The sequence below is a fragment of the Enhydra lutris genome, unplaced genomic scaffold (assembly GCF_002288905.1).
Source record: "Enhydra lutris kenyoni isolate GAN:26980312 unplaced genomic scaffold, ASM228890v2 scaffoldscaffold14, whole genome shotgun sequence".
Lineage (NCBI taxonomy): Eukaryota > Metazoa > Chordata > Mammalia > Carnivora > Mustelidae > Enhydra > Enhydra lutris.
The window spans coordinates 34,895,527-34,908,008 of record NW_019154098.1 but is presented as its reverse complement, the minus strand read 5'-3'; the positions used below and the strand labels follow the sequence as shown (position 1 = coordinate 34,908,008).

The 12,482-nt window shown below is 42.7% G+C and overlaps 1 protein-coding gene across 2 annotated transcripts; it reads left to right on the top strand.

The window, feature by feature from the left end:
* The first annotated feature begins 737 nt into the window (after positions 1 to 737).
* LOC111146720 (collagen triple helix repeat containing 1) lies at positions 738 to 11,875 on the top strand. Of its 2 annotated transcripts, none has more exons than XM_022502393.1 (4): positions 738 to 905; positions 5,422 to 5,643; positions 7,546 to 7,762; positions 11,335 to 11,875. In XM_022502393.1, the coding sequence occupies exons 1-4, from the start codon at positions 753 to 755 to the stop codon at positions 11,475 to 11,477; spliced, it is 735 nt and encodes a 244-aa protein (XP_022358101.1). In that variant the 5' UTR covers positions 738 to 752; the 3' UTR covers positions 11,478 to 11,875. The 2 variants fall into 2 exon arrangements, with proteins under 2 accessions (XP_022358101.1, XP_022358102.1); XM_022502394.1 differs by lacking the exon at positions 738 to 905 and adding an exon at positions 1,729 to 1,755 and having other exon boundaries at positions 11,335 to 11,869.
* Positions 11,876 to 12,482: the final 607 nt, after the last annotated feature.

Below are 12,482 nucleotides of genomic sequence, written 5' to 3'. Positions count from 1 at the left end.
TAAGTATAATCACCATCTGTCACCATACAAAGTTATTACAATAGTATCCACTATATTTCCTATGCTGTACTTTCCACCTCCTTGATTTATTTCATAACCCGAAGTTTGTATCTCCTAATCCCCTTTATCTATTTCACCCACTCACCCCCACCTCCCCTTCGGCAACCACCAGTTTGTTCTATGTATTTACGAGTCTGCTCTTTGGTTTATGGAACATCGGTTCTTATCATTTGGGTCACGGGCCCCTGGGAGAATCCTATGATACCTATGGTTCCTCCCTTACCCCTGCTGCGCCCCCAAATGCCATCTCGGAAAAATAGCTTGCCTGGAGGCGGTTCCTGGACCCCAGCAAAGGCACGTGCCTCTCCGTGTTCACTTAGGGAGTGCTAGCTCCACTCCCGCCCGGAAGCCTCCACCTGTGGCCTCCCACCGCCGCCACCCCGCCCCTCCCCCTGACTCCGCACGCGGCTTCTCCGCAAGGGTCCCGGCGGCGGCGCCGGAGGGGGCGGGCCCGGCTGTCCGCCCGCCCAGTGTCGGGCTCGGGGTGGGGGTTCCCGCCTATTACTGGATGGAAACTCCGGCGTCCAGAGGGGCGGGAGGCAGAGAGGGAGGGAGGCGTGCGGGTGAAAGGGGCATTGATGCAGCCTGCGGCGGCCTCGGAGCGCGGCGGGGCCAGACTCTGGTCACGTCCGGGCTCCGCGCCTCCTCCTGCTCCTGCTCCTGCTCCGCGCGTCCCGGGGCCGCCGCGCGCCATGCGCCCCCACGGCCCCGCCGCCGTCTCCGCGCAGCGGCTCCTGGGGCTCCTGCTGCTCTTGCTGCTGCAGCTGCGGGCGCCGTCGAGCGCCTCCGAGCTCCCGAAGGGGAAGCAAAAGGCGCTGCTGCGGCAGAGGGAGGTGGTGGACCTGGTGAGTCCGGCGGCGGGGACAGAGCCGCGGGCCGCACGGGGAGGACGCGGTCCGGCTGGTGGGGTGGGGGGTGGTCTGTACGGCTGCGCCTGTGGTCGTGCGTGCGCCTGGCTGTTCCGCTTTGTCTGAGTCCACGTGTAAGGTAGGACCTGGGCGAGGCGAGCGGTGGGGACGTGGAGAAACAAATGGTGGAGCGGAGATGCGACGTGGGTCGGGTGGGACGCCCCAGAATACAGGGAGTGGCCCAATAATTTCTGGCCTCTGAGAGCCGTCGTCCCCCCTCCCGCCCCCCGCCCAACACCCTGGGAACACGGAGAGTGGTAGTGCGGCAATGAGAGGCGAATGAGGAGCTCCAGTAGGTTAGAAGGTGGGCCTGGGAGCTGTTTAGGAGAGAGACCCTGGAGTTGATCCCCTGGGTGGGCCTGGGCCAGAGCCCTGAGATGTGTCCTCTGTTGGGGCTGGTGGCCACGTCTGCCTGCAGGAGAGAATAACAACCCTCACAGAGCATCCGTCCAACTCTTTGTAACTTGAACCCTATGAGTCATGTTGGGTCATCTTCCTAGGGAGTGTGGACTGCAATTTACTTTGTTGGACGACCACAGCCCAGGACAGGAATGGTCCGAGGGATTAAGGCCAGAAGGGGAAAATGAAAAGACCCTGCCCTAACCCTCCCAGGACCCATTTCACTGTTCTGTTTATAGACAGATGGACAGTCCATCCTTCCAGACACCCTGGGTCCTCAGCCTGTGGCCACCCAGCAGGAGCATCACAGTGGAGCTAAGGGAGAAGACAGTTCTCAGAAGAGCAGATAAATACCCCAAGTGCTTTCTGAGGGCTAATGTATGGGAAGGTCTGTTTGCTTAAAGCTCCTTCCCTCCAAAATCAACAAACCCAGTGGAGGGCAGAGCAGTCCTCTGTTCTGTGTCAAGAGCTGTCCTTTCACAACTACCATATTCCTTGGCACATAATAAACTTCAGTCCTTAGGCCAATCTTAGTTGCAGACAAATATCACTTACAAGCATTGCAGGACCTAAGGGGAGGGGGGGGCATTGTTTTGATTAAAAAAAAAAAAAAAAGTTTCGAGTTTGTTAAGCTGCCATTAGAAACTGAGCTAATAAACCAAACTCCCTGGCAGCTAGTTCTATGCCAGATTCAAAAGCTCTGGAAAAAAATTCCTGCCATTGCACACTGCACATTTTGGTGATGTGCTATGTAATTTTGCCCCACAAAGCAGACAATGTGTTCAGGGCTACGGTTCTATTTTAAGTGTCCAAATTGTCTAAAACTGTACCAAATGGCTGGGGTTCATGTGCAGTTTGCATTTTATGGATTCGTAATTATGATACACAAAATACCCCTTTTCTCCATAAAGCTAGCAATTTTTTCTTTTCCTCCACGGATTTGCAGTACCTGTGGTTTCCCACAACTCTCACCCAGCTTGGAAAAGCTTGTGCAGCCAAGCTCAGGTGCATCCTGTACATTGGATTTGGTTTTGCTGGAGAAAAAAAATATGTTCATGTGGTCTTTGAGAAGGTTTCAACAGATGCTATAAAGCAACTTCTTTGTACAGGAGCTTTCAAAGCGTTCCTTTCAAGCTTCCAGCATGCTCTGCCCTCTGGTGGCCAGTGGAAGAAACAGGGGGTTCATTCTACGGACATTCATAAAACACCCACCTAGTACTAAGCCTGTGCTAAGTTAGCATTTTTATTTTTATTTTTTTAATATTTTGTTAATTTATTTGACAGAGAGAGTGAGATCACAAGTAGGCAGAGAGAGAGGGAGAAGCAGGCTTCCTGCTGAGCAGAGAGCCTGATGCGGGGCTTGAGCCCAGGACCCTAAGATCATGACCTGAGCCGAAGGCAGAGGCTTAACCCACTGAGCCACCCAGGCGCCCCTAGGTTAGCATTTTTAAAGTAAAAGAAGACAGATGTAATATGCGTGGAACCAAATTCAGTAAAATTCTGTGGTCATTGAAATGCAATTTTTAGATAAAAATCTGAATAAACATTCTCAACCTTGGCACTACTGACATTTGGGGCTAGATAATTCTTTGTTATGGAGACTGTCCTGCATGTTGTATGAGGTTTAGCAGCACCTGTGGTCCCTATCCACATTAGATGCCAATAATACCTTCCCCTCCCAAGTTGTGACAACCAAAAATGCCCCCAGATATTTGCTAAGTACACCCTGGGGGACAAAATCGTCTGTGATTGAGAACTAGTGATATACAGAAAAATAAAACTTTGTGTATCATCTTGCCTCAGGGGGAATAATAATGAAAAAAATCAGACGTTTTGTTGTTTCTCCCTTCCCACTTGAAAGCTATGTCTAAACATGTATCTGCTAGTGAAAGCGGGTGAGATTACTAAAATGAAAAGTAAACTAGAATAAACCAAACTGCTTTAGCGTATTTTATACTTTAATTTGTCTTCAAATTTTGTTAAATACATTTGCAGTTTTGTTAAATACTTTTCTTACTATTTCTTTGGCAATAAATAAATAAACAGCTCCTTTTCTTACACCAGGAAAATGGTAGTGGCCAAAGTCATGACAAAAATCATTTATCAAAACACAAATGAAATTGGTGATGTAACAAGAAATTGATTGGGAAACCTTATATATATGCGCATCCTTCCCAGTAACCAGCATCACTGGATTTTATAATATGACCATGTCTAAGTCCAGAAGTAATTTTAATATATAAGGAATCTTGGATTTTTTTGTTCTCATTGGACAGTATCATTATACAGAATGATAGTACAAGTTATATCAATAGGGGAATGTTAAAGTAAAAACTTAAGTCAATTGCATTTGGGGTTGGACCCATTCCAGAATAGACAAGGGAATTAGAGATAAAATGTTACCTTTACTAGTTACTCCATTGTATTGGTGTGCATGGCTTCTGTGTGTGAGCTGGCCGACAGGTTTCCTAATGCTGTCTTTCCTGGGTCTAGACGCTGGTAGGCTCCACCCAAGGGAGTAGACACACTTGCCCAGGGTCGTGGCCTCACATGGTCTTGGGAGAATAGTTAAGAATCATCATGGCCGACATGGGCAGTGTTCACTGTGTGCCCCACGCTGCTCTAAGCACAGTTCATATAAGATCTCACTTAAATCTCACATGAATCCTACCACATAAGAATCTTCATCATTTTCCCTCTTTTACAGGTAAGGCAACAGGCACTGAAATGTTGAGCAAGTTGCCTTATCTCACATAGCTGATAAACAAATTAAAATCCAGAAAATCTATGCTCTTAATTTCTACTTGATATTCTTGCTGCCTGCCCACTAAGACCAGAGAGAATCCGGGCACTTAGGAGGTTTGACAGATTATTGCCCCCTGTTGAAGGCCTGTGGTCACCTGTGACCAGGCCATTAGCTCCTGAAGAGAAGTGAGGTTGGAGGCTCCTTCCTTCACATAAAAATAGAGAGAAGCAAGAGATGTGCAATCCAATTCAAAGATATTGCTGGTGTAAGAGAATTCTTAGCTAAGATTTTTTGATAAATATATCCCTAGGACTATGTCTTAAGGAAATAATTCAAAAGACATCGCTATATGGGTGAAGATTTTCATTACAATAATACTAATGATAGAAAAAATAGAAATAACCTAAGCATCTCCAAATAGTGCAATGTTTGCATAAAATGTTTAAAAGTATCGTTATGATACTCTACAGTCCTTTACAACATACAGGGTTAGAAGAAAAAAGCAGATATCTAATTATGTTCACCCTGGTATACAGCAATTTAAGAATCATGTATGCTTTTAATAAGCAGTAGGAAAAAAGCAGGCAAATGAAACATTTTGTCTTCTTTGATTTCTCTGTGTGTGTGTGTGTGTGTGTGAGCAGTCTGTGCAATGGAAAGAAATCTCAGTATTTTAGAAATAACTTTAAAATCAATTCTCAGGGGCGCCTGGGTGGCTCAGTGGGATAAGGCCTCTGCCTTCGGCTCGGGTCATGATCCCAGGGTCCTGGGATCGAGCCCCACATCGGGCTCTCTGCTCTGTGGGGAGCCTGCTTCCTCCCCTCTCTCTCTGCCTGCCTCTCTGCTACTTGTGATTTCTCTCTCTCTGTCAAATAAATAAAAAAAATAAAATAAAAAAAATAAAATAAAATCAATTCTCTGTAATAACTCATCTAGAACATGAGCAAGTGGTATGAAGGGCTTCTTGACTCCAAGGGCTCCAAATAAATGCAAGTTTAGGGGTCCCGGGGTGGCTCACTTGGTTAAGCGACCAACTCTTGGTTTCAGCTCCTGTCATGATCTCAGATTGAGCCCCCTCCCCATTGAACCCCCAGTGTAGTCCCCAGCTGAGCCTGAGTGGAGTCATGTGTTAGGCTCCATGATCAGCAGGGAGTCTGCTTGTCTCCCTCTCTCTCTGCCCTTCCCCCTGCTTTCTCTCTCTCCCCCTAAAATAAATAAAATAAATCTTTTAAAAAATGCAGTTCTAATCATTAAGTCTTTGAATCTTGAGCAGTGAGGGGTTTTCCCCTTTTCCTTTGTCTGTTGTAGTATAATGGAATGTGCTTACAAGGACCAGCAGGGGTGCCTGGGCGAGATGGAAACCCTGGGGCCAATGGCATTCCTGGTACCCCTGGGATCCCAGGTCGGGATGGATTCAAAGGAGAAAAGGGCGAATGCTTGAGGGAAAGCTTTGAGGAGTCCTGGACACCGAACTACAAGCAGTGTTCATGGAGTTCGCTCAATTATGGCATAGATCTTGGGAAAATTGCGGTAAGTAAAGTCTGAATTATTTTAAAGTTGAAGAAAAGCCTTTGAGTTTTCTCAGTTGAGTATGAATTGAAGATTTTATTTTATTTTTGCTGAAAGACTTTTTACAAAATTAAGGAGTAGGGACCCTATAGCTAAGTTAGAATTAATGAATAAAAAAGATAACATTTCAGAGTTAATTTTATAAAGGTATTTCTAAGATAAATCACCATGTTATTTTAACCCTAATAATATCTAAAATAACTTACTCCTTTTTAAAAAATGCAAACAAAAAAGGAGAGAATAAGTATCTGTGTTGGACAGTAAGCAACTTTCCAGTCTTGTTTAAAAGTGAACTTAACTTTGAATTAGTGTAAGAAATTCTGCTGTGGTCCCAGGCATAAGGGTGGGAAGAAATTTCCAAGAAATTAACCATGTGATAGGAATTACCTCCAAGTGGAAAGTGTGTTGGTATTTGTCATTCTGGGTAGCCCGTGTGGCTTAAAATTGCTAAGCTTAAGAAAAGTGGAATGGTCCAGAGATGTACTACAGTGAGCATTTAAAATTCTGCAACATTTTGATTAATGATTCAGTCACTTTAATTAGTGTTTGCTTCGAAAGCAACTGGCAAGGTGACTGGGATGGCACAAAACTGAAGAAGCTGGGGCTATTCCTAAGCCTCTTTCTTCTTTTGGTGGACCAGTTGTAGATGGTTCCGTATATATATTATTATTATTCAGCATTACGTTATTCCTTGATATTAACCACTCCTACCACCAGGCAAATGCAAGTAGAAGAGATTTTACTTTCACAAAACTCTGAGATGGACCTCATCTCAGCTCTTTACTGTCTGCTTGATTATCTATGAAATTGCGTGAGACCGCCCTGATTTGATTTTTTTTGTGTACTAGTATTACCGCAGGCTTTGTTTTCCTATGTGACTTCTTCAAAAGCATTTTGTTAAAACGTGTCCAAATGTTACCTGCTTCTTTAAACACCTGACATTTACAGACTGGTTACTTATTTCTAGTTCATCAGAAGTTGCTGCGTTCTCTCTAAAACGACTCTGAATTATTAATGTGTTTTTAAGTTTCTTTTAGGAGCAGTCAGAATGAGTTTCAGTGCTTTCCAAAAGTAAAAGATAGTAGACCATGAGCCAGTAGAGAGATGAATTTTGCAAAGAGCCATTAGAGAAAAAAAACCCGGGGTCTTCTAATTGTGTCATTATAGGTAAAGACTAAAACCTCTACCTATGCTTTATCCCTGATACTGTTTGCTATTGGTCGAAAAGAGACCGGTTAAGAATAAATATATAGGGGCGCCTGGATGGCTCAGTGGGTTGAGCCTCTCTGCCTTTGGCTCAGGTCATGGTCTCGGGGTCCTGGGATCGAGCCCCACGTTGGGCTCTCTGCTCAGCGGGGAGCCTGCTTCCCCCTCTCCCTTTGCCTCTCCCTCTCCCTCTGCCTACTTGTGATCTCTCTCTCTCTCTGTCAAATAAATTAAAAAATTAAAAAAAAAAAGAATAAATATATAGGTCAGAATGTAAGGACCATGAGGGTAGATTCTGTTTCATTTACTGTGGTAACTGTAAAGTCCAGCACGTAGGGCCCAGGAAGTAGTTTTGGAGTGAAAAAAGAAAAGTAGATATATAGACTGGTTTGGCTTAAAATACTGAAGACCAGCTGTTTTGAGTAAAACTAAAAGATACCTTCAGTGGCGTGAAGAATTCTAAGAATGCCATAATTTGATTTTCTTAGAGTTCCTAATATCGGAGTCTCTTCTCTCTCTCCTTCTGTAAAAGTTAAGCTTTTTAAAATGTAGTTTGAGGAAAAGGAAAGTGGAGTAACAGTCACACTACAACTTGAAAGCATCTTGTAAATGGAAATTGAAAATGCTAATTACACCCTATTTCTGTGTTTGTGATAGGAGTGTACATTCACAAAAATGCGCTCAAACAGCGCTCTGAGAGTTTTGTTCAGTGGCTCCCTTCGGTTAAAATGCAGAAGTGCGTGCTGTCAGCGTTGGTATTTCACGTTCAATGGAGCTGAATGTTCTGGACCTCTTCCCATCGAAGCCATCATTTATTTGGACCAAGGAAGCCCTGAACTCAATTCAACAATTAATATTCATCGTACTTCTTCTGGTACGTAAAATAGCGACTGCAGGGTGTGCCTGATGTCTTTAGAGACAGAAGACTGGTTTGGAACCCGCTATCGTGTTAGCTCACCAGCCTGTGATAAAGAGACCAATAGCAAGTTTTCAGCACCTAACTCTTCATCCCAGTTACATTTCAGAATTCCCTGAAATAGATCTTTAAAAAAAATACGCAGATGCCTAGGTCCTGCCTCTGACCAACTGAGTCAGAATCTCTGGAGATAAGACTGTATTTCTTAAAAGACCCCCAAAGTTGAAAATCACTGAATTAGATGAAATGGCAAAACAGCCCATAATACCACAGAGCAGTGGTTTCCAACTTTGGCTACACATGAGGTTCAACTAGGGCACTTAAATCCCCACACCTGGGTCCCACCCTTCTAAGGAGTCTGACTTCATGGGGCTAGATGCGCCAAGGTACTGGAATTTCTAATGCTCATCCCGGGTTGAGGTCCACTTGGTAAGGTGATCATTTCTCTGCCTCGTCCTTTAAAAGGATAGATATTGTCTGCTGAATTTGTAAAAGAGAACATTTCTATAGTGCATTCTTTGTTTCTGCCTAGTGTAAGAGAAAGGACAATCATTTAAACCAGTGGTCATTAAGCTATAAGAAAAAAAAACGTTATTAGTTTGTTTTATTTGATTTTAAGTTTCATTAAAGAAAGTTTGGAAGATACCAAGAAATAGAGGGGGAGGGAGGTTTGTGTTAATGTCATCACTCAAGACACACCACTGTATTTGACTGCCAGCCATTTTGGTTTCTTGAGTTGCAGTGGGATAGCACACCGTGACGGTCCACGCTGGGAGAATCACAAGATGTATATATCACTGGCTTCATTCCCCTCATGTCTTGCAGGGATGTCTCACTAACCTTGTACGTAACAATGACAGAGGGAAGAGAAGAGGTCCCTCCCTATTAATCAGAAGCAGTTCTATTTCAGCATGCTTTGGGGACCCAAGTCAGATACTGAACCCAAAAATTAACAGAGCACATTTATTCCTAAGAAATCATGGCCATCCCTTCTGCATTCTTCCTCAAATCCCCACACTATCCTTGAGATATAAAGAAGATATTTGAACCCCCTCTCTTGGCACATAGAAAAGGTCCAGGGAAATAAAGTGTGTTAGGCAGGACAGTACAATCAGTGTTCCGGCAAGCAGAAACCAGCTCCTTCCCTGCCCTCTTGTCTCCCCAGCCCTCTCTTTGATCAAGTTAAAAAGTTTCATCACCAAGTTCTTAGATACTTGTGCTGGAAAGGCTATGGTTTTCCATCTGAGAAGCACAGATGGGGTGCTTATCTTATTCCCTGCAATAAGAAAAAACTAGAAAATCAGAATTTGATTAGGAAGTGATATATGTTTAGTATATATGCATAATATATATATATAATAAATACATAGACATAGTATATGTATATATACTAAACATTGTATACTACATAGTAGGTACGGGATATGTGTAGTTGGGATAAGCAACTAACTTTCTATTGTATTACCTTTAAGGTGTTTGTGTTAATATCTTGCTATAATTTAAGCCTTTAGGCTTAGGAACTGTGACCTATACATGCATATGTTTTATAAATTATTTAACATAGCAGTTCCCAACCATGGTGTGGAAATTATTTGGTGTGATCACTTGGGTGGAATGTCAGAAGTAATTTGGTATTTATAACAGTTTTTGTATTAAGACGGTAGAAGGTTACCTCCGTAATGAAATCACTTTCCCTTGCGCACAGATACTCTTTCCTGAGAGAAAGGAGATACACTTACACTTAGCACATCGAGGATGACTTAAAGCCTTGGATATGCCCATGGGAGTTTGAAAAACATTTAAATGTCACCTTGTTACCTGGGGCTAGGAGGGGAACAGGTCTAGAAGCCCCTAATCCAACATATTTCGGGTGCTTATTAAGTTGCAATACTACCTTATCCCAGTACATATGCTCATTCATTCAAAAAACATTATTTCACAGGTTCAAAACCATGAAGTGACCAATTGACCCTCCTCATGTGAGACTAGGGGTAGACTCAAGTTTGTCTTACGTCCTGTACGTGTGGTGAACAAGTTTCTAGGCCATGGGTGTGCCGACCTTGGGAGAACATGAGTATTTCTGGACATTTTCACCCAGTGTGGCCCTAGATTAAGCGGGACTGTGATCACACTGCTTTGTTCTCCCAGCTTTGAAAGGGGCCCGAACCACAGTCAAATCCCTGGATTCTGAGGGACTTACCTTAGATTCACTGAGGTGTGAGCTCAAGGAAGAAGATCGCTTCAGACCTACATCCCTGAGGCTCAGTTGGAACGTACTAACCTACCAAATGGGAAACCTGACCGGTTACATGGTGGCATCTCTCACTAATTCTACGTCAGGACTCATTTTCTGAAACAATCTGGCAACCTTGGGTTCCTTTTCCCCGTTACACAGACACATATCTTTTTGTTTCTTAAAATGACCATTGAGGGATTTTTTTTTTTTTAAATATATAAGGACCTTGGTAAGATGGAATGCAAGTTGTACATTTGTATGTGGAAGTCCAGAGACCCTGAGAAAAGTTGTGTATTAATAAAGCATAAGAACGCTGAGGAAAAGCAGGGTGTTTGGTTTGTTCACTGTGAGGAAATTCCACATAAAATGGGATTCCCAGACTGAAGGGCTGGTATAATGATTATGCTAGAATTTCCTTTAATGTTACAAAAGTCCTTCTACGCACCAAGTGTATAGGTAAGTGTTGGAAAAGGCTTGCATATCAAAAAGACCTGCATATCAAATAAAAAGTCATAGCTTTCTTTTTTTTTTTTAAGACTTTATTTATTTATTCGACAGAGAGAGATCATAAGTACCCAGAGAGGCAGGCAGAGAGAGAGGCGGGAAGCAGGCTCCCTGCTGGGCTTGATCCCAGGACCCTGGGATCACGACCCAAGCCGAAGGCAGAGGCTTAACCCACTGAGCCATCCAGGCGCCCCCAAAAGTCATGGCTTTCAAAAGTGTGGGCTTCTTCAGTTTAGTTAAAGAAACTGCTTTTTTTGTTTGTTTGTTTCTGGTCACCTGAACAGTAACTTCCGGTAACTAAACAGATTCTGGTTTTATGGCTGAAACCTGTGAGAAAACTGCCTGTTCAGCTTATATCATCGGATGGATAGGTGTACATTTTTTTTTTTTAAGATTTTATTTATTTATTTGTCAGAGAGAAAGAGGGAGAGAGAGCAAGCACAGGCAGACAGAATGGCAGGCAGAGACAGAGGGAGAAGCAGGCTCCCTGATGAGCAAGGAGCCCGACGTGGGACTCGATCCCAGGACGCTGGGATCATGACCTGAGCCGAAGGCAGCTGCTTAACCAACTGAGCCACCCAGGCGTCCCTAGGTGTACATTTTTAAAAAAATACTTATGTGGTAAGAAGGAGAGAACTTACCTTCATGAAGTCCTTATTAAGTGTTAGAATTTTTAATTCACTGTGCGTTCAGTAGATTTGTTAGCTACCTTGCTAGGGTAATAACATTTAGGTGAAGATTTTTGCTTTTTGTTCTAAAGAAGGGTGTAACTTTCCTCTCTGTTCTGCAGTGGAAGGGCTCTGTGAAGGAATCGGAGCTGGACTAGTGGATGTTGCCATCTGGGTCGGGACCTGTTCGGATTATCCGAAAGGGGACGCCTCCACTGGATGGAATTCAGTTTCTCGCATCATTATTGAAGAACTGCCCAAATAAATCCTCTAATTTTCATTCCCTACCTCTTTTTTAAATTAAACCTTTAAAGGGTTCATTTTAGTGGCATTTTTATATCATTTTTATGTATACAACTGAAGAAGAAACAAAGATAAACGTGTTTCAGACCAAAGTGTGATCTCACACTGTTTGGAGAATCCAGTATTATTCATTTTCCTTCCATCAGAAATGGTTTCAGGATTTTGTAGTTGATTAGAATACCTTCTTCATAGTCCCCATTCCCTGAACCTGTAATTTGGAATGTCATTGTGGTCTTTAACTTTTCCTGTTCTCTTAGGATAGTGTTTTTTGAAACAGGAAGGCTACCATATCAGTCTTTGTACAAGTTGTAAATGTTCAGAACTGTTTTATATCTGTGAAATAAAACTTATTTCAAACAACTTCAATATGTTAACCTAACTGCCACTAAAATTAGCGTTCTTAGTACTTTCTTTCTGAAAAGTTGGGGTCATTTAACGATCATATTTAAAATTTTAGTGCATGTATAGTACTGTTTCATATTTTGAAGAATATCAAGGAAAAAGATGTATTTACATGTCAAGAAATACATTAGCACTTTAGGAATTTTATCTTTAACAAAGAATAAAAAGCTGTTATTTTTAACAAAGAATAAAAAGAGGAATTCTGTCCTTAAATTGTTTACCATTTAGTAGGGAGGATAAGATCTATACAAAAATAACAATAAATCGAAGATCGATATGTTGATTGACAGAAAAGTTGTTGGAGGGGTGATACAATTCAAGGGATGTTTTGTTACTTCTGGCCAAGGTGATCAGAAAGAATTCATGAGGAAGGAAGGGCAGGTGTTAGACTGAAAAAGTTAAGTGAATCTTGGTCTTCAACTGGGAGTATCCGTATAAACTCCTAAAGTACTTTACGTTAAATGAATCTATAAAACAATAACAACAAAGTCTCCTAGTTTTTGGCCTGCAAACAATGACCTAGAAAAGGCTTAGAAATGATGACCCATCGAGTAATATGATCTCC

Bases quoted from the DNA above. Each gene is read 5' to 3' on its own strand.
- LOC111146720 (XM_022502393.1), top strand. From the start codon at position 753: ATGCGCCCCCACGGCCCCGCCGCCGTCTCCGCGCAGCGGCTCCTGGGG. The intron at 906-5,421 runs GTGAGTCCGGCG...TGTCTGTTGTAG, and splicing joins AGAGGGAGGTGGTGGACCTG to TATAATGGAATGTGCTTACA. The intron at 5,644-7,545 runs GTAAGTAAAGTC...TGTTTGTGATAG, and splicing joins TAGATCTTGGGAAAATTGCG to GAGTGTACATTCACAAAAAT.